A 23057-nucleotide genomic window follows, 5' to 3' on the forward strand; every position below is an offset into this window, starting at 1 on the left:
GAGAGGTGACCTGAAAGAGATCTCTAAGATTATGAAAGGAGTTGTTAGGGCAAACGTAGAGAAAATATTTCCACCTGTGGGGGTGTCCAAAACTAGGGACCATAAAATTAGATAGTCACCAATAAATCCAGTCGCGAATTCAGGAGGAATTTCTTTACCCAGAGAGTGATTAGAATGTGGAACTTGCTACCACATGGAATAGTTGAGGTTAATAGCATTGGTGCATTTAAGGGAAAGCTAGCTAAACGCATGAGGAAGAAATTAATAGGATATGCTGATAGTGAGATGAAGAGGCGTAGGAGGAGGCTCATGTGGAGCATAAACACCAGTATGGACCAGTTGGACGAATGACCAGTTTCTGTGCTGTACATCTATGTGTCAGTAACTATAACCAATACTGGGGCAGTGCCTGTACCAATAACGGCATCCAATACTGGAGTAGTACCCATACCATGAAAAATACCAGCACTGGGGCGATACCTGTACGAGTAACTGCACCAGCACTGGCCCTATGTCAGTAATTCTATACAGTGTGAGTTTGGACCTTTTCCAAAAAACGTCATGGGTTGCCAGTTTGATGTGCTACCTTCCACCGGCTGGCTTTAGTTTAATGCCTTCTCCATTTTCCACCACTATGGGATTTTTAAGATCTGATGCCTTACCTTCCGCAACTCTTCCAGGAATAGATTGATGAGCGCCTTTGCCTGCTCAGCTTTTTCCGAATATAGAACCAATTGCTCATTCTTCAGAGCAAGCTCCAGCACTGCAACTTCCTTTAACTTCACACTCAGCAATTCAACATAACTACAATAGAGAGAGAGGGACATGTGTCTGTTATCGGCACAGGTGAGATTGTCCTGCTCAGGGAATGATACTGATCGGATAAATGAATATCTGAAGCCTTCCAGGCTGTGCTCTGTCGTCTACATTAGAAAATGCTGGAAGTACACAACCGGTCTCTCTGAAAATTGGAAAGCCAAGTTAACCTTTCGGTTCGAGGTCCCTGTGTCATGAGTTCTACACTTGTAGGTGTCACAGCTGTGGCTCGGTGGGTAGCACTCTCTCGGTGGGAGGGGCTAGGAATGAGCAGGTGCTGTTGATTACTGCAGGAGTTGGAGTGAGTTTGTAAAAAGTTGGTGGTGGGTTTTTGGGTTGTTATTTTTTCAAATTTTAGGGCCTTTTTGGCCCATAAACATCAGTCAGAGGCTGCTGAGGGGCCTGGAGTGCCGGGTCCCTCAGAGGACAATGCTCCCAGTGTGAATTTAATCAAGGGAGAGAATGTCTTGAGAAGGGAAAATAAAAGGCCCAAAGATTTGAGCCAGGACCCCAGGAGGTTTGGAAAAGAAACCACAGTGGTGGTTCACTGCCTGGATAAGGAGATGCGAGCTTGGGATATTATCCAGGCAGTACATGAGGACTACGGTGAGGAAAGTTGCTTTGCTTGCCGACCAAAGCCAAATGTTGGATTCAAAGTGACGGTCAGTGGCCGAGAGGAGGTGGAAAGACTTTTACTGAGCCTGAAGGTTGGTGAGAAGGACTTGGATGTATCTTTGCTGTATTCCAAACCTGCCAGTTTATAATGAGGACGATGTGCTGATAAAAAAGTTGGAGTCGTGGGCCATTAAACTTTGCTCAGTAATAAAGAGGAGATACTATCCTGGAATGCGGGTAGCCGATGGAATCCGTTATGTAGAAGTGTGTTCCCAGAGGGGGTGAAGTCATTACCCTACAGCATGAAATTCGAGACAATGAAAGGAGTGCAGTACTTCCGGGTTCTGCATGTTAACCAGGTGAAGGTTTGCTATTAGTCTTGGACATGACCATTTAGTAAGAAGCTGTCCAGACCTGAGCAACGAGGAGATGGGAGAAGGAGTAGGAGGTGTGAGTGGAGTTGCCAGAAGAGCGGAGCAGGCGGAGGACATAGCCGCCGAATGGAATGAGGAAAGAGCGCAAGAAGAAACAGAAAATTGCGGAGCATAATATGGCTCGCCTTCAGGTGTCCGTGGGGGGAGTAGAGGTGGGTGCGGGTTAAGTGTAAGTACTCCAAAGAGAGACGGGGAGTTGTACATTTTGGGGAGCAGGAGGGGAAAAGACCAGGAGACGGTGCAAGAGGCAGGAGCCTTAAAGGGGCAGCAGGACCGGAACGGAAGAGAGTGGGAGGGAAGCTTATGTGCTAAAGATGGATCAAGAGAAAGCCTTTGATAGAGTCTCTTATGAGTTTTTATTGATGGTTTTGGAAGCATTTGGTTTGGGGAAAAATGTCATTGAGTGGATAAAGATTTTTTGTTCAAACACATTTAGCTGTGTTAAATGTAATGTTTTTTTATCCCAAGTATTTTCCAGTACAGAGATCAGTGAGACAGGGTTGTCCCCTGTCCCCACTGTTGTACACATTGGTAGCAGAACCATTAGGTTACGTGATGCGAAAGGAACAGGGCGTAGTTGGGATAGCGGTTCCCAGTTCCGGGCGGGTGTCGGTGATACACCAATACACAGATGACACGACCTTAACGTTGAGAGATGGGGAGTCAGTGAGGAAAGCTGTGGGAGTAGTGGAGGAGTATTGTAGAGCTTCAGGAGCCGGAGTAAATTATAGTACGTCCCAAGGCCTGGTTGTGGGAAGGAGTAGGGGGAGTGGTTGGAGGAAAGCCCTTTTAAGGTGGTGGAGGTTTTAGAAGTTCTGGGAGTGCATATGGGATGCAAGAAGGATAGGGATGAAGTGGATCAACTAAATTGGGAACTGAAGATTATGAAAATTAAAAAGATTTTGTGAAGATGGGAAAGAAGGTGGTTGAAAGTGCAAGGAAAAGCGACAATAGTGGCAGCTCTCCTGCTATCGAAACCATGGTACTTATTGACAGTGGAGGATATTCCTGAGTGGGTGGAAAAGTCTATCCGAGAGGCTTGTGTAAAGTTTTTATGGAAAGGGAAACCAGCCTTGGTTGTTTACAATACCATCATTAGACAGCGAAATCAGGGAGGACTCAATATCCCAGATATTGATTTGAAGAAAAAATCCTTTTGAATTAAATGGGTGAAGAGATTTCTTCAGTCAAATACAAGTTTTTGGAAGAGTTTCCAGCATTTTTTTAAATTAAGTGGGTTAGGAGGACAGGGAATATTTTATATGGAATAAAACAATATGTTTTTGAAATCGATTAAACCTCTCCCTAGGTTTTATAAGGGGGTTGTAGACACTTGGGTCCAATTTTTAAAAGTGTGCAGTTTATGCCCAAAGGTGCTGAGGAATTTTTTAGAACAGCCCTTATTTTTGAACATGTGGATCAACATTGAAGGAGAGGTATTATTTAATCAAGCTTTTATAAAAGCTGGTATTATATATGTGAAAGGTATATTATATGAGGTAATTCCAGGTTGGTTGCCGGAAGCGGTAGTGAGGGACATAGTTTAGGAGGAGGATTAGGAGGTAGAGGAAAAAGCAATTACGATCATGTATGAGAAGATTGTGAGGGCAATGCCACAGGATTGGATGGAAGAAATAAATACACAAATCTCCAAAGGAGGTGAAATGTGTCCCGCTTTTCCAAGCTTTCTGCTGGAGAAAGGGAAGGAGTTGGTTCAAGTTGACAACTGTAATACTCGAGATTTCTACGGGGTATTTAGAGAATGGAGATTTAAGACACCTGCTGGTCAGAAGTTTTAGCGGAGTATATACCCACAGCTGGACTTCAACAGGATTTGGAAGGAAGTGTGGGTGAATTTAAAATGTCCAGAATGGATTGAACTGGATTTCAAATTGGCTCATAACCGGATTTTTACCGTGATAGTCTTATGTAAGATTGGGCGAGTAGAGGTGGCAACGTGCCCAGTGTGTGGGACGCGGGATGAGACTCTGTCCCATTTGCTGGTGTTATGTCCGCAGTTAAAGGATTTTAAATACTATGTTCGACAGTTGTGTGAAGATTTCTTGCTGGGTGAGGACCGAAGAGCAAGAATGGGAATCTGTGGGACTCAATTTTGAGATGGGGATTGCAGGAGAGTCTGCCTGAGTCTAGTGGAGCGGCAATTAATGTAATGTTCAGTTTGGCAAGATTTGTGATTGTGCAAGGAAGGAATGCTCTGTTTTTTAAGGGAAAGAGAATAAACCTAAAAGAGTTTTAAATATAAACTAAAAGATCATTATAAGGCTCTGTGGATGGTTTATTCAGAAAAGAATTTAAAGATAGTATTTTATGATCAATTTGTAAAGTATAATAGATTATTATATGTTACAGGCAACAAATTAAACTTTAGGTTTTGATGTTAATATGTGTTGGAGGAACGGCTGTGCAGAGGGGCGGAATGGATTTGTATGATACAATGGAATGATCACGATGTTGTAAATGTTCTTAATGTTTAATAAATATTAATATATTTTTTTTAAGTGGGTAGCTCACTTACCTCTGAATCAGAAGGTTGTGGGTTTAAGTCCCACTCCAGGAACTTGAGCACATAAATCTAGGCTGACACTCCGTGGGTGTGAGGGAGTGCTGCACTGTCGGAGGTGCCATCTTTTGGATGAGACGTTAAACCGAGGCCCCATCTGCTCTCTCAGGTGGACGTAAAAGATCCCACACTATTTTGATGAGCAGGGGAGTTATCCTTGGTGTCCTGGCCAATATTTATCCCTCAATCAACATCACAAGAAACAGTTTATCTGGCCATTATCACATTGCTGTTTGTGGGAGTTTGCTTTGCGCAAACTGGTTGCCACGTTTCCCACATTACAGCAGTGACTACACTCCAAAAGTACTTCATTGGCTGTAAAACGTTTTGAGACGTCATTGTTCTGTGTCTCTTTTCAAAATATTAAATAGCCATTGTTGGTTCAGATGCAGGCAGAACTTTTGTGTATTTCCAACATTTTATGCTTTTATTTAAAATTTTGAGCCATTGCACATTTTTCTTAATTTTTTTATACAACTCTGATATTAATTTAAACCTGTTAGGGCACTACAATTTGTCACAGCACCTTTGGGGGGGCAAATCAGTCATGGTTCCTGCTGCTGATTGCTATTCAATAACCCCTTAAAATGTCAGGTGAGGACAAGATCAGACCAAATATCCTGCTGGACTTTATTGTTGAATCTCACAGTTGACAAATGACCACTTGAGTGAAGACTGCCAACACCCATGGAACTGTATCCCAGTGAATTCCTTCAGGAGGGACAGGGAATTGGCAGAAAATAATTATATAGTGAAATCTCTCAGTCACATTTGCTGGCGTCCCATGTCACACTGACAGACGATATCACATTGACAGGCCATATCACAGAGACAGACCATATCACAGAGACAGACGATATCACACTGACAGACGATATCACACTGACAGACGATATCACACTGACAGACCGTATCACACTGACAGACCGTATCACACTGACAAACCATATCACACTGACAAACCATATCACACTGACAGACGATATCACATTGACAGACCATATCACACTGACAGACCATATCACACTGACAGATGATGTCACATTGACAGAGCATACCACACTGACAGATCATATCACACTGACAGACTATATCACATTGACAGACCATATCACACTGACAGACCATATCACAGAGACAGACCATATCACAGAGACAGACCATATCACAGAGACAGACCATATCACAGAGACAGACCGTATCACAGAGACAGACCGTATCACAGAGACAGACGATATCACACTGACAGACCGTATCACACTGACAGACCGTATCACACTGACAAACTGTATCACAGAGACAGATCACATCACACAGAAATACCACAACATATGGGAATAGCAGCATTATATTACTGGACTAGTAATCCAGAGGCTTGGACTAATGATCCAGAGATGTGCGTTCAAATCACACCACGGCAGCTGGGGAATTTAAATTCAATTCATTAAAGACATCTTGAATAAAATGCTAGTGACCCTGGCCCCTAGTTTCCACCTTCCTGATTTTTGGCGCCTGCATACTATAACGTACAAATTTTTTTGCCCGTTTGCGCCCCAAAAAATCGTTAGTTTCCCCAAAGTAAAAGTTATTTTTGGCGCTGCGTTACCCGAAGTTAATTCTGGGGGCGGAGCTTGAAGTGTGTGCTGAAAAGTCTGCGCATGTGCCCGGAAAAAAAAAGTGAAAAAAAATTACTTTCTACACGTGACTGGTCTGGATCAACAGTGAGAACCCATTGGTATCAGAGTTGGATTTGGAGATTAAAATGACAGCTTCAAAAGATGGATGCAAGGGAAGGGGACAGAGATGGAGAAAGGGACAGAGAAGGAGAAGAGGAAGGGGAAGCTGTAAGGGCCAAGAGGTTTCTAGCAGAAGAAATTGAGCCCCTGGTAGACATAATTGAGAGGAGATGGGATGTGCTTGAAAACAAAGGGAGAATGGGACAAAAGAAACTGAAACCCTCTACTCGCAAAAGTTTGGGACCAAGTTGCAGAAGAGTTTAATTCATTGTCCATTACGCCAAGAAGCACCCACAGCTCAAAAAGAAGTGACAGGACCTCGGACAAGCAGTTACTGTAAGTAATATATTTATTTAAATTTATATTTTTATTTATATTTATATTTTTATTGATATTTATGCACTGCAATAACATTTGTAAATGTGACTAATGTGTGTGTGTGTAGAAGGATCCTCTCTTAAAAAGTTCTATTTTCATCTTTGCAGAAGATGGTGTCACAGATCATCCGAGAAAGATCGGAAACTGGAGGAGGTCCGACAAATAGGCTGCAACCAACAGCCGTGGAACAGAGGATAGCTTATATGATTTAATCTCACAAGAGAAGATCAACCACCGACATTGGGCCCAGCTTACCGAGAGAGGGTAAGCCCTGCAAATTGCACAGTCTGGGTTGGCTAAATGTTAAGCATTGCGTGGGCTAACTACGCTTCCGCTTTCTCCCCTGCTGCTAACCAAGCATCTACTCTGTTATGTTTTGCAGATGTTGCACATCAAGAAGAGACAGAAGATGCAACTGAAGTAGAAGAAGAGCATGACCAGGAAGTCGTCAGTCCAGATGTTCATCTAGATCAGGAAAATGAAGGGCAGCAGGAAGACCCCGATACTAAGATGGTTACATTGGAATTGGAGCTGGTGAACTCCTTGAGGATTCCAAGCCCTTTCCTGAGCGATTCAACTGGCGTGACATTTCAAGGTGTACCGTCTGAGGCTGCAGGTCCCTGTGTGTCGCAGCAAGCCACACCTGGGAGATGGTAGAGGAGGGTGGGAGGGAGAGCTGAACCTGAAATACAGGATGCAGGGACCATAGGACAGTTCGTGGGGATGAGTGGAGAGAGCATCCAGCTAAAGAGATCGCTCCTGGAAACCATGGGTGGGGTGAAGGTAGAATTAATGGGACTGGCACTTGAAGTAGCAGCATTGGCTGGAGGAATGGGTGAGGTGAGGGGAGAAATTGTGGGACTGTCATCAGAAGTAGCAACACTGTCGGGACAGAAGAGGGAGGGGATGTCAGAGATAGTAACAGCAAAAGGGGGCACACCCAGGCTGTCATTGCTGCCACTAACATTCTCACCCCCAGATCAAAGTCAGGGGTTGATCCACAGGCTGAAGAAGAGTCCAAAGAGGAATCCAGGCCTTCCACAATGACGTCTGCTAGGTCTGTCCCTGTCGGAACCTACCAATAACAATTGCTCGGTCAGAAAGAAAACAGAAAAAACCTTGGGGGGGAGGAAGCAGAAGTCTGCAACAACGGGTAGGGATAGAGGCAACAACAGGGGCAGGAGTGGCCCGTAGCGCTGAGGGGGAGGAGATATGGCTTGTTTGTTTCTTTTTTTCTTCATTGAAAAGTTTGATACAACATTTTTTATTAAAGTTAAAAGTTAAGTTAAGTACAACTGTACTGTACAAATATTTAATAAACCTATTTATTTTTAAAATTTAACCAGAATCATGTACATTATTTTTTGAATTAAAGCAACATAAAACACAACATTATGTTTTCACACTAACAGGTGCAAAGAGTCAACACTGTGAAGATGAGACACACAATGATTTATGGCACCTTAATGATGACTGTCTGTGATTAATGTAATTTTAGCTGTACTGTCATTAACACGGTTTTCATTTTATTGGATACAGTCTATTATAAAACTATTAACAATGGTTCAGCTTTTGGTGCAACTTGCCATGCTGGATGTTGAATTAAATGACATCTAGGTTGCTGGCCTAAAACCATAACCATTAAGCTAACATAACCACTATTAGTATCACTGGAAAAGGATGGAAAGAAATGGGCCAAATGCACAGACTCCTGGAATTTGTTCTACAGGATGGCATCCCACTTTATGTGATGGTTCTTCAAGCTCCTGCAGTAATGGGATATGCGTTTCATGTGATCATGTTGTGCATCAGCAGTTCCTAATAGGCACAAATCCAAAGTACAAAACTGCCCATAAGAGATACAAATGGCCAGCAAAGAAAGTCGATAGGATAGCTGGTGTGAGAAGTGAAAAAATTCACCATGGTGTGACAGGGGAAGCTTTTCTGAGGTCGGGGTTAAGCACATATTTGAGCCAGAGGAGAGGAGGTTTAATCTCCTTCTGATCCTTTCTATACCAACATGAGAATGAAATGTTAAGAACTGGTGTCCAAAATAAAAAGTCCTTCATTATTGAAGACATATTCTTCACATTGATGAGTGCAAAAATTGTTTAAACTCTGCATTACTTCCGGCCCGGGATTGCAGCGGGCCGGGAGCAGGAAGGCCATTCGGCTCGGGATTGCAGGGCCGGAAACAGGGAGGCCATGCGACCCAGGATTGCAGTGGGCCTGAGGTCCAATTTCCTTAGCGGCGCAGACCGGTGCCAAAAATCTGGCGCCAAAAAATCTGGCGCTGACAGTCGGTGCCAGCATACAAACTTTGTGGAAACTTATAAAATATTGGTAACTCCCAAAAAATCGTCGGGCGGCAAAAAACCGTCGCCCAATGGTGGCGAAAATTGCCCCCCGTGAAACTACCAGATTATCGTTATAAACCCATCTGGTTCACTAATGTGCGTTCGTGAAGGAAACCTGCCGTCCTTACCCAGTCTGGCCTATATGCGACTCCAGACCCACAACAATGTGGTTGACTCTTAACTGCCCTCTGAAATGGCCCAACAAGCCACTCAGTTGTAACAAACTGCTACAGAAAACAATAATAAGAATAAAACCGGAAGGATCACCCCGCATCGACCTTAGCACCGATTCCGGACATGACAACAGTGCACTCAGCCCAGTCGATCCTGCAAAGTCCACCTCACTAACATCTGGGAACTTGTGCCAAAATTGGGGGAGCTGCCCCACAGACTAGTCAAGCAACAGCCTGACAGTCATACTCACAGAATCATACCCTTCAGCCAATGTCCCAGACTCCTCCATCACCATCCCTGGGTATGTCCTGTCCTACTGGCAGCACAGACCCACCCGAGGTGGCGGCACAGTGGTATACAGTCGGAAGGGAGGGGCCCTGGGAGTCGTCAACATTGACTCCGGACCCAAAGAAGTGTCATGGCTTCAGGTTAAGCATGAGTAAGGAAACCTCCTGCTGATTACCACCGACTGCCCTCCCGCAGCTGATGAATCAGTACTCCCCCTGGTTGAACACCATTTGGAAGAAGCATTGAGGATAGCAAGGGCACAGAATGTACTCTGGGTGGGGAACTTCAATGTCCATCACCAAGAGTGGCTCGGTAGCACCATTACTGACCGAGCTGGCCGCGTGCTGAAGGACACAGCTGCCAGACTGGGACTGCGGCAGGTGGTGAGAGAACCAACACGAAGGAAAAACCTATTTCACCTCGTCCTCACCAATCGACCTGTCGCAGGTGCATCTGTCCATGACAGCATTACTAGCAGTGACCACCGCACAGTCATTGTGGTCTCGTCTTCACACTGAAGACACCCTCCATTGTAATGTGTGGCACTGCAACCATGCTAAATGGGATAGATTCAGAACAGATCTAGCAGCTCAAAACTGACCATCCATGAGACGCTGTGGGCCATCAGCAGCACCAGAATTGTACTCTATCACAATCTGTAACCTCAGGGCCTGATATATCCCTCACGCTACCATTACCATCAAGCCAGGGTACCAAACCTGGTTCAATGAGGAGTGCAGAACAGCATGCCAGGAGCAGCAACAGGCATACCTAAAAAAGAGGCGCCAACCTGGGGAAGCTGCAACACAGGACTACATGCATTCTAAACAGTGAAAGCAGCATGCTATAGACAGAGCTAAGCAATCCCACAATCAACGGATCAGATCAAACCTTTGCAGTCCTGCCACATCCAGTCATGAATGGTGGTGGACAATTAAACAACTAACAGGAGGAGGAGGCTCCATGAATATCCCCATCCTCAATGATGGTGGAGCCCAGCACGTAGTGCAAAAGACAAGGCTGAAGCGTTTGCAACCATCATCAGCCAGAAGTGCCAAGTGGATGATCCATATAAACCTCCTCCTGAGGTCCCCACCATCACAGAAGCCAGTCTTCAGCCAAATCGATTCACTCCACTTGATATCAAGAAACCGCTGACTGCACTGTATACAGCAAAGGCTATGGGCCCCAACAACATCCCGGCTGTCATGTTGAAGACTTGCACTCCAGATCTAGTCGCGTTTCTAGCCAAGCTGTTCAAGTACAGCGACAACACTGGCATCTACCCGACAATGTGGAAAACTGCCCAAGTATGTCCTGTCCACAAAAAGCAGCACAAATCCAATCCGGTCAATTACCGCCCCAACAGTCTACTCTCAATCATCAGCAAAGTGATGGAAGGTGTCGTCGACAGTGCTATCAAGCGGCACTTACTCACCAATAAATAATCTGCTCACTGATGCTTAGTTTGGGCTCCAGACCTCTTTATAGGCTTGCTCCAAACATGGACAAAAGATCTCAACTCTAGAGGTGAGGTGAGAACGACTGCGCTTGACATCAAGGCAGCATTTGACCGAGTATGACATCAAGGAGCTCTAGCAAAATTGAAGTCAATGTGAATCGGGGAAAACTCCCCATTGACTGGAGTCATACGCAGCACAAAGGAAGATGGTTATGGTTGTTGGAGGTCAATCATCTCAGCCCCAGGACATCGCTGCAGGAGTTCCTCAGGGCAGTGTCCTAGGTCCAACCATCTTCAGCTGCATCATTAATGACCTTCCCTCCATCATAAGGTCAGCAGTGGGGATGTTCGCTGATGCTTGCGCAGTGTTCAGTGCCATTCGCAACTCCTCAGATAATGAAGCAGTCCATGCAGCAAGACCTGGACGACATTCAGACTAAGGCAGATGTGGCAAATAACATTTGCACCACACAAGTGCCAGGCAATGACCATCTCCAATGAGAGAGGTTCTAACCAGGGACCAGAATGCTACAGTCATCAGTGCGTACGCCCCAAACCTGGAAGCTACGGACGAGGCCAAAGAAGAATTCTACTCCAGCCTTGAACAATCCCTGTCCCAAGTCCTAACGGACAACAAGCTGATTCTCCTTGATGACTTTAATGCCAGAGTTGGAAAGGACACAGACCTATGGAGAGGGGTGATTGGTAGGGAAGGGATAGGGAAAAGCAACTCCAATGGTATCCTCTTCCTGACGAAATGCTCAAAACATGGTCTTGTCATAACCAACACCTTGTTTCGTCAGAAAGACAAGTACAAGGCCTTCTGGCAGCACCCTCGCTCCAAGCACTGGCATCTGCTAGACTACGTCATCATCCGAGCAAGGGACCACAAGGATGTCCGCATAACTCTCGCCCTGACAGGAGCTGACGACTGCTCAACTGACCACCGTCTAATCCGCTCTGATATCTCCTATCAATGTAGCCTCAAAACAGTGGGGGCAACAGAAATACTGCTGCAGAAAAATCAACGATGAAGCACTCTCAAAGACCCTGCAAAGAAAGCCCTACTCAGCCAACGCCAAACAGCCAACCTGGCGACCTCCAATGAACCGGAGCCACAGAGTATCCACAGTCCCTGGTCTGCCCTCAAGTCCACCAAAATTGGGGCGATAACTTTTACGTGAGTGTAAAAGTATCACTGGGTGCTACCCAATTCCAGCGGACGCAAACTTCCGGTTTAGCACTCCAAGAGAGAAGTGGAACATTAAATCAAGCTGTACTACTTCCCTTGGAGTGCCGAACGAGGCAAGTGGGGCGGTAGCAGCAGAGTTCTGCACAATGTTATATGCAGCACTGCCGGAATCACAGGCTCCTTCCCTCCGTTAAAGGGAAGGGCAATTACTGAGGGCGTTGCAAGGTAACGATTCTACTGGTCAGCAATGGCACCTGCGGTCAGCTGATCATTCACGGCATTGGAAATATTCAAAAATGAGCAGAGAGGTGAAAAACATTTTTTAGCCCACCTGACCACTAATGCCTTTACTGCTCCCCAAGCGGCCGGCCGACCGCACAATGCTTCCTGCAGGGGCGGAAGCAAATTTAGGATCCGAGGCCCTGCGCACTGGATGACATCACGATCTCTGGGGCACAGGAGATCGTGGCGTTAAGGTTTACCGCCAGCGCTAACCTGCAAGGGAAGTTCACGGGCATCGGTACTTTTGCCATGCCTGGTCGCAAAGCTGTTAGCGCCCCATTATCGACCCCGGAGCCGCTAACTGGAAGCGCAAAGGAGGCCAATTTTTCCCCCAAATTCTTTACTTTCATAAACTCTTCCTAAAGGATGTGATTAATCAGAGGGAGAACTACCAGGGAGAGCAAGCTCTGATCTTTCTCCCTTACAGTCCAATGGTAATTCATGAAAACGCCACCATCTCAATCCAATATTATGATCTAATGTTGCAATTTAGCATTACAGTACAACATTGCAATCTAAAATTACAATCTACATTACTCAGCCCTCGGCAGGTGACATTCTCCAAGTAAAGGAGGAGGTAGTAGAGAAATTGAATGAGGAGGAGGTAGTAGAGAAATTGGATGAAGAGGAGGTACTTAAAAGCTTGGCAGCGCCCAAAGTAGAAAAGTCACCCATCCAGATGCGATGTATCCTAGGTTGTTGAGAGAAGTATGGGTGGAAATTGCACAGTCTTCCAATCCTTAGATACGCGAATGGTGCCAGAGGACTGGAAGATTGCAATAGTTAAGCCCCTGTCCAGTCAGCCTAATGTCAGTAGTGGGGAAACGTTTAGATTATCAATAATACGCGACAAAATAAATTGGCACTTGGAAAAACATGGGTTAATAAATGAAAGGCAGCACGGATTTGTTAAAGGCAAATCACGTTTGACTACTTGATTGAGCCCTTTGATGAAGTAACGGAAAAGATTGATGAGTGCAGTTGACGTTGTGTAAATGGATTTTCAAAAGGCACTTGACAAAGTACCATACAATAAACATATTAGCAAAATTGAAGCCCATAGGATTAGAGCGGCAGTGGCTGTGTAGATATAACATTAGCTAAGGGACAGAAAGCAGAGAGTAGTGGTGAATGGTTGTTTTTCAGACTGGCGGGAAGTATACAATGATGTTCCCCAGAGGTCGGTATTAGGACCACTTCTTATTTTGATATAAATGACCTGGACTTTAGGTAAACAAGGCATAATTTCAAAATTTTCAGATGACACGAAACTTTGAAATGTAGCAAACACTGAGGAGGATAGTCTTCTTCTTCTTAGGCAGTCCCTTGAAGTCGAGCATGGCTTGCTTCCACACTAATATGAGTTCTCAGGTGACTGATGAGTCCAATGCTTGATCTACAGTCTCTGTCACAGGTGGGGCAAACGGTGGTTGAAGGGACGGGTGTGTGGAGTGTTTGGGTTGTCGTGCGCTCTTTCCGCTGTTTGCGCTTGACTTCCGCTTGCTCCCAGTGAAGAGACTCGAGGTGTTTGGCGCCTTCCCAGATGTTTCTCCTCCACTTAGGGCGATCTTGGGCCAGGTAGTCCCAGGTGTTGGTGGGGATGTTGCACTTTTTCAAGGAGGCTTTGAGGGTGTCCTGGAAGCATTTCCTCTGCCCACCTGGGACTCGCTTGTCATGTCAGAGCTCTGAGTAGAGCACTTGTTTTGGGAGTCTAGTGTCTGACATGTGGACGATGTGGCCCATCCATTGGAGCTGATCAAGCGTGGTCAACGCTTCGATGCTGGGAATGTTGGCCTGAGCAAGAATATACTTCAGGAGGACATAGACAGATGGTGAAACGGGCAGACACATAGCAGATGAAATTTAATGCAGAGAAGTGTGAAGTGATTCATTTTGGTAGGAAGAATGTAAAGAGGCAATATAAACAAAATGGTAATATTTTAAAAGGGGTGCAGGAATGTAGAGACCTGGAGGTGTACGTACACAAATCTTTGAAGGTGGCAGGACAAAAAGGCATACAGGATCCTTGACTTTATAAATAGATGCATAGAGTATAAAAGCGAGGAAGTTATGCTAAACCTTTATAAAGCACTGGTTAGGCCCCAGCTGGAGTATTGTGGCCAATTCTGGGCACCACACTTTAGAAAGAATGTCAAAGCCTTGGAGAGGGTGCAGAGATTTACTAGAATGATGGGATGCAGGATTTCAGGTACATGGAGAGACTGGAAAAGCTGGGATTGTTCTCCTTAGAGCAGAGAAGGATCAGGGGAGATTTGATAGAGGTGTTCAAAACCATGAAGGTTTTGACAGAGTAAATAAGGAGAAGCTGTTTCCAGTGGCAGAAGGGTCAGCAACCAGAGGACACAGATTTAAAGTAATTGGCAAAAGAACCAGGGTCTGCTTGAGGAAAAATAATACACAGCGACTTGTTATGATCTGGAATGCACTGACTGAAAGGGTTGCAGAAACAGATTCAATAGTAACTTTCAAAGGGAAATTGGATAAATACTTGAAGGGGAAACATTTGAAGGGCTATGGCGAATGAGCAGGGGAGTGGAACTAATTGGACAGTTCTTTCAAAGGGCTAACACAGGCACGATGGGCCGAAGGCCCTTCTGCGCGATATCATTCTCTGATTCTAAGAATGGTACCAAGTGGTTCTGTAAAGGTATCCACCAGCTGATATATTCAGATGTAGCTGGACTCACCTGAAACACTGACATATGGTGACACACCCAGGCACACTGACACCCCCCCAGGCACACTGACACACTGACACACCCAGATACACTGACACACCCAGACACATTGACACACCCAGATACACTGACACACCCAGACACATTGACACACACTGACACACCCAGACACACTGACACACCCAGACACATTGACACACACTGACACACCCAGACACACTGACACACCCAGTCACACTGACACACCCAGATACACTGACACACCCAGACACACTGACACACCCAGACACACCTAGGCACACTGACACACCCAGACACATTGACACACCCAGGCACACTGACACACCCAGACACACTGACACACACTGACACACCCAGACACACCCAGACACACTGACACACCCAGACACACACTGACACACCCAGGCACACACTGACACACCCAGGCACACTGACACACCCAGACACATTGACACACCCAGTCACACTGACAAACACTGACATACCCAGACACATTGACACACCCAGACACACACTGACACACACTGACACATCCAGGCACACTGACACACCCAGCCACATTGACACACACTGACACACCCAGACACACTGACACACCCAGACACACACTGACACACCCAGACACACCCAGACACACTGACACACCCAGGCACATTGACACACCCAGGCACATTGACACACACTGACACACCCAGACACATTGACACACCCAGACACACTGACACACCCAGACACATTGACACACTCAGGCACACTGACACACTGGCACACCCAGACACATTGACACATGCTAACACACTCAGATACACTGACACATGATGACACGTCACATACAGTCGCATACACTGACACACTGAGACACAGCTGGAGACACTAGCAGAAGTAGACACACTGACAATTCTAGACCCAATGACAAACTAACACATGAAAGCTTCTTTCTCAGTCTCTTACCTGTAACTCTGAAGAACCTTGAAATGTTCTGGGTTTATTCCGACTGCTTTCACCGACTTCAGCAGTTTGATTCCTCGGTGAGAGACACTGAGAATCTCCACATTGCTGCCAACGTCACCCTGAAAGAAAAACAAGAGGGAGTGACCCCCAATTCAGCACAAGCACATAGCATAGAATCAATACCTCTCCACTTCAGATTTGTCTCCATTTTATAGACAGCATTCTGTTCATGGTTACACACTGTAGCTGAGATATTCTGATGGAGTTGCATCAGGTCTCTGGCATAACCCCATTGTGGAAAATTGGGTGGTAAGGGGAAGGATTTCAAAATCCTCACTTCCAGCAACTTCAATAAATAAGGGTTAAATATTCCAATGCACCTGCTTGTGGTGCACACTGGGAGCACAAATCGAAAAATTGCATTGTGCCTGCAGGGAAGGGACACTCAAAGTTCTGGGAACACTGGAAAAGGGGGGATCTATGGTCTCTGATTTGTCACACTGCTTGTCTGACTTCCAGTTCTGGATGAGCAGAAATTCCCTCCAACCAATTATTTAGAAGACCGAAGCCATTGTCTTCCTTCGGTCCCTACAAACTCTGTTCACTAGCCACCGACTCCATCCCTCTCCCTGGTCACTGTCTGAGGTTGAAGCAGATAGTTTACAATCTTGGCGTCCTATTTAACCGAGATGAGCTTCTGACCACATATCCTCAGCAACACCAAGAATACCTCTGTAAAATTGTCCGTCTGCACCTCTGCCTCATCTGCTGCAGAAACCATCATCCATGCCTCTGTAACCCAACCCAGCCCTACAACTCTCTGAGATCTCTGCGCTTGTCCAATTTTAATTGCTCCACCAGTGGCAACCTTGCCTTCAGCTTCCTGGCTTCTAAGCTCTGGAATTCCCTCCCTTAGTCTTTCTTCCTCTCCCTCCTCTTTTAAGACACTCCTTAAAACCGGCGTCAAATTTTGTTTTATAAAGCTCCTGTGAAGCACCTTGGGACGTTTCACTATGTTAAAAGCACTATATAATTGCTAGTTATATCCACATATCCGCAGCATAACTAAGACTGTCTATTTCCACCACCGTAACATTGCCCATCTCCGCCCTTGTCTCAGCTCATCCGCTGTGTTATGTATTAAAGCTTGGTGGTCACCAGACACCAGAGGGCACCGTGGTCGGAGGTCATCGGGCTGTACGCATGTGGTATGTGTGCTTGGTCACCTGTATATAAGCTGGGTGTCTTTGTCACGCTGGCACTCTTGGGCTGGAATAAAGATGGATCAGGTTGCACCTGAGTAAATTTACAGTAACCAGACTCTTGAGTCATTACAATTGGCGACTAGGTAATTTAAGAGCCTTCGCATGCACAATGAGCACTGTTGGAATTCTGGAGAGATTCGTGGAGGGCGAGGATTGGGCGGATTTTGTCGACCACCTGGATCAGTATTTTGTGGCCAACAGCATGGACAGAGGCCTACACAGTTAAGCGCAGGGCAGTTTTCCTCACTGTTTGTGGTCCGAAAATCTACAGCGTCATGAAGAATCTTCTCTCGCCTGTTCATCCGGCGGAAAAAGGGTACGAGAAATTGTGTACGCTGGTAGGTAACCATCTGAAGCCAAAAGAGGGGATCAACATATCATGCTACCGTTTCTACACGCATGTTCGTGCTGAGGGCCAGGATGTGTCGGGATTTGTCACCGACCTGCGATGTTTTGCTGAGCCGTGTAAGTTCAGGAACATGCTGGAAGACATGCTGCGTGATGTCTTCGTGATAGGCATCAGCCATGATGCGATCCTCAGGAAGCTGTTGGCTGCAGAGACGCTGGATTTGAAAAAGGCCATCGCCAGGCATGCATGATGACAGATGATAATTTGAGGCAGATATCATCGATGAGTTGGAGTACCACGGCAAGTACTGTAAAGATGGCGTCATCTTCGGGCAGAGCTGCTTACGCGAAACCTGCCGCTGCTCAGAGTCCGCCAACTGGTTTGAACCAGATTTCACCCTGTTGGCGTTGTGGGGGCAATCATCGGCCTCATCAGTGTCGGTTTAGACAATACTCATGCAATGGATGTTCGAAAGTGGGGCATCTTCACAGGATGTGTCCACAACGGAGCAAGCGTGGTACGGCTCACCACGTGGTTGATGAGGACCAGTTCAGTGATGGCCCGGATACCCAACCCGAGGAGGAAGTGAATGGACTGTATTCGTTCCTGAGCAAGAGCCAGCTGATAGTCGTTAATGTGAAGCTGAATGGCGTGCCTGTATCAATGGAGCTGGACACGGGTGCGAGCCAGTCGATAATGAGCCAAAAGATATTCGACAAGCTGTGGGACACGAAGGCTGTGAAACCGAAGCTGAGTCCAGTCAATGCCAGGTTGCGTACTTACACTAAGGAACTCATACCGGTGCTCGGCATCGCAGCAATCGAGGTGTCATATGACGGTGTGGTTCACGAGCTACCATTATGGATCGTCCCAGGTAATGGTCCAACGCTGTTAGCCAGAAATTGGCTCGAGAAAATCAAACTGAACTGGAATGATGTCAAGATGTTGTCCTTGGTGGATGATACTTCGTGTGCTCAAGTATTGAAAAAGTTTCCTTCTTTGTTTGAATCGGGCATTGGTAATTTTACAGGAGCCAAGGTGCAGATTCACCTGGACTCCAATGCAAGGCATGTATATCACAAAGCTCGGTCTGTTCTGTACAAGATGAGGGAGAAGGTTGAAATTAAGCTTGACAGAATCTAGTTTGAAGGGATCATATCACTGGTTGAGTTTAACGAGTGGGCTACTCCCATTGTCCCTGTGTTGAAGAGTGATGGCACTGTTAGGATTTGTGGGGACTACAAGGTTACAATTAACCGATTTTTGAAACAGGATCAGTATCCGTTACCAAGGGCTGATGACCTCTTCGCCATGCTAGCTGGTGGAAAGTCGTTCACAAAACTAGATCTGACATCGGCCTATATGACCCAGGAGCTTGTCGACACTTCGAAGAAACTCACCTGCATCAACACCCATAAAGGACTGTTTGTCTACAACTAGTGTCCTTATGGGATTCGTTCAGCTGCAGCCATATTTCAGAGGAATATGGAGAGTTCACTGAAGTCCGTTCCTAGAACTGTCGTGTTTCAAGATGACATTCTGGTCACAGGTCGCGACACTGCTGAACATCTGAACAATTTTGAAGAAGTCCTACAGCGTCAGGACAAAGTAGGACTCAGGCTGAAACGCTCTGCGTGTGTATTCATGGCACCTGAAGTCAAATTCCTCGGGAAGAAGATTGCTGCTGATGGCATCAGGCCCACTGATTCGAAAACCGAGGCCATCAAAAATGCACCCAGGCCTCAGAATGTGACGGAGCTGCGTTCATTCCTTGGGCTACTCAACTACTTTGGTAATTTCTTACCCAGATTGAGCACTTTACGAGAGCCATTGCATGTGTTACTAAGAAAAGGCAACAACTGGGTCTGGAGTGCGTCTCAAGATAAAGCCCTTAAGAAAGCCAAGAATCTGCTATTTTAAAACAAGTTGCTTATTCATTATGATCCGTGTAAGCATCTTGTATTGGCCTGTGATGCTTCATCATATGGGGTTGGCTGCGTACTCCAACAAGCAAATGAATCAGGCAAGCTTACAGTATGGTAGAGAATGAAGCTTTGGCCTGTGTGTATTGGGTAAAAAAACATGCACCAGTACCTGTTTGGTTTTCGTTTTGAACTAGAAACGGATCACAAGCCACTCATTTCATTGTGATAGAGTATTCAAACAGGCTCATTTAGACAGGCTTTGAAAATTCACAGATCCCCAAATCAAAGCTGCTACGTGCTGCTCAGCATGTTGCATTAACTCATCAATCACCTTGACATTTTCGGACCTCGGGTAGCGAGCCAATTAAAACGTTAAAAGAATATTGATTGAGCCAATAAGGTCAAAGAAGGCGAGTTCTTTTCTGTAAATTGATCCAAGTATAAAATACAGCCATTTTGACCATGTGTCTCAGTAAGACAAAGAAACTGGCAATCAGCCAGCAGTTTGTTGCTCTCTGCCAGTATTAAAAAGTTAAAACTACCATCGGAGTTCGTATTTCATTGGAAATTAAGAGATCTAACAATTGTTTACGGAAAACAAAGGTATTAATGCCAATGCATCGTTCCGCATTCATAGGTGGGCACTGACATTGTCTGCCTATGATTACGTCATCTGTCATAGACCTGGTACTGAGAATTGTGCCAATGCAGTGAGTCGTCTGCCCTTACCCACAACTGAGATGGAGACGCGTCAACCTGCAGATCTACTGTTAGTAATGGATGCTTTCGAGAGTGAAGGAACCCCTGTCACTGCTCAACAAGTTAGGATCTGGACCAGCCATGACCCTATTTTATCGGTTGCAAAACGGTGTGTACTCAGTGGTCATTAGTTTGCCATACCTATGGAGATGCGTGAGGAGACCAAACCTTACAACCGTCGCAAGGATGAGCTGTCCATTCAGTCACACTGTTTACTGTGGGATAATCATGTAATCATGCCTAAGAATTGTAGAGAAAAGTTTGTACGTGAACTTCATAGCACTCATCCTGGTATTGTCATGATGAAGTCCATTGCTAGGTCTCATGTAAGATGACCTGGAATTGACTCTGCTCTGGAATTATCAGTGCAACACTTGCATGCAGCTAAGTAAAGTACCAGCGGAATCTCCGCTGAGTCTTTGGTCGTGGCCATCCAAACCATGGTCGAGGATCCATATTGATTTTGCGGGCCCGTTCCTTGGAAAGATGTTTTTTGTCATAGTAGATGCATATTCTAAGTGGATAGAGTGTGTTATTATGTCATCCAGCATGTCTACAGCTACCATTGAGAGCCTTCGTATCATGTTTGCTACTCATGGTTTGCCTGACATTATTGTGAGCGACAACGGGTCTTGCTTCACAAGTCTTGAGTTCCAGGAGTTCATGAAAATCAATGGCATCAGACATGTGAGATCAGCTCCATTCAAGCCTGCTTCTAATGGTCAAGCTGAGCATGCCGTTCAAACGATCAAGCAAAGTATGAAACATGTAACTGAGGGCTCATGTATATTGCTCAGTTACAGGTCAAGACCTCATACGCTTACTGGGGTTCCTCCTGCTGAACTACTGATGAAGAGAAATCTCAAGACCAGGCTTTCTCTTGTTCATCCTGATTTGAATAATCATGTTGAAAACAGACATCAAATTCAGCAATGGTGTCATAATCGTGTGCCGTGTCACATGACATCTCGGTCATCGATCCGGTTTATGTACTGAACTATGGTCAAGGTCCAAAGTGGATCGCCAGCACTGTTACAGCCAAGGAGGGTAGCAGAGTGTTTATTGTCGTGCTCAAGAATGGGCAAACATGCAAGAAACACCTTGACCAGGTTAAACTGCGGCACATGGGTGAACTGGAACCGAGTGAGGAAGATGCAGTCAGTGACCAACCAATCATTGTTCACTTATCAGAGGACTCTGCTGACATGACTGACTCTGAACCTTCAGTTTCTGATATGGTCATGACCACTCCCATCAGATCGGCTACTCAGCCCTCAGTCAGAACGCTCGCCCAGAGCCAAACTTGAACTGAGACGATCAACTCGTGAGAGGAAAGCCCCCAGACCGTCTTAATTTATAAAAAGACTGTTGTTAAGATTTTAAAAGGGGGATGTTGTTATGTATTAATGCTTGGAGGTCACCAGACACCAGAGGGCGCCTCGGTCGGAGGTCATCGGGCTGTACGCATGTGGCATGCATGCTTGGTCACCTGCATATAAGCTGACTGTCTTCGTCACGCAGGCACTCTTGGGCTGGAATAAAGATGGATCAGGTTGCACCTGAGTGAGTTTACAGTAACCAGACTCTTGAGTCATTACACGCTGCTGAAACCCTCATCCATGCCTTTGTTACCTCCAAACTTGACTATTCCAACACATTCCTGTCTGGCCTCCCACATTCTACCCTACGTAAACTAGAGGTGATCCACAACTCAGCTGCCTGTGTCCTAAGACCCGCTCACCCATCACCCCTGTGCTCACTGATCTACATTGGCTTCCAGTTAAGCAACGTCTCAATTTCAAAATTCCCATCTTTGTTTACAAATTGCTCCATGGCCTCACCTCTCCCTATCACCTCCAGTCCCATATCCCCCCCCCCCCCGAGATGTCTGCGCTTCTCTAATTCTGTCCTCTAGAGCATCCCTGATTATAATCGCTCAACCATCGGTGGCCGTGCCTTCTGCTGTCTAGGCCCCAAGCTCTGGAACTCTCTGTCTAAACCTCTCCACCTCTCTACCTCTCTTTCCTCCTTCAAGATGCTCCTCAAAACCTATCTCTTTGACTAAACTTTTGGTCAGCTGTGCTCATTTCTACTTATGCGCCTCGGTGTCAAATTTTTATCTCATAATACCCCTGTGAAGCGCCTTGGGACGTTTCACTACGTTAAAGGCGCTATATAAATACATGTTGTTGTAGTTTGTTGTTGTTGTAAATACTGGGATCACTGGGTGAAGGATACTGGGATTGCAGGGTCATCAGGAGGGAGGGTATGGGAGTTTGGGGGTGATTCTGGGATTAGAAAGCATTGGGAATACAGTTTAGGGGTTTGTGAGCAGATAGTGGGTCACATGATCTGGGAGTGAGGCTGCAGATATCCCACAAGACAGGAGGAGTTTTTTTGAATATTGGGAGATCCAGAGTCTAGCTGTAATGTGGACGTCAGCTCAGGAGAATGGGACCCAAACCATCAGGTCTCAATTCCCACCTTATTCCCACCTTCCAGCTTCCTTTCCCAACCCACGCAGCAATTTTTTGCACCATCAGGGACTTCCACCACCACTTTCCCCATCATCAGCCAGTCGCTGTCTCTATAGCCTGCCATAAAACATTTAAGATAACATTTCTGCTTCTGAAATTGAATGGACAGAAAATCATGGGCTGTGGGTTTGCAATCCCCTGATATGCATTGTTTTGTGCCAGGATCACAAAGGTATGCAATTTAGTTCACAGAAAGTAAATTTGCTGACTTATACAGTAAGCAAACATAAAATACA

General features: G+C 45.8%; 1 protein-coding gene across 1 annotated transcript in view; it reads right to left on the reverse strand.

The window, feature by feature from the left end:
- The window catches only part of myo15b (myosin XVB), a 480192-nt gene that overhangs the window by 81511 nt on the left and 375624 nt on the right, over positions 1 to 23057 (reverse strand). Inside the window, exons 51-52 of the mRNA XM_070856827.1 lie at positions 15987 to 16105; positions 663 to 804 (exon numbers count right to left, since the gene is read on the reverse strand). Coding sequence (XP_070712928.1) covers positions 663 to 804; positions 15987 to 16105 — 261 coding nt within the window. The remainder of the gene's footprint in view (positions 1 to 662; positions 805 to 15986; positions 16106 to 23057) is intronic.

This window comes from Pristiophorus japonicus, chromosome 16, assembly GCF_044704955.1.
Source record: "Pristiophorus japonicus isolate sPriJap1 chromosome 16, sPriJap1.hap1, whole genome shotgun sequence".
Lineage (NCBI taxonomy): Eukaryota > Metazoa > Chordata > Chondrichthyes > Pristiophoridae > Pristiophorus > Pristiophorus japonicus.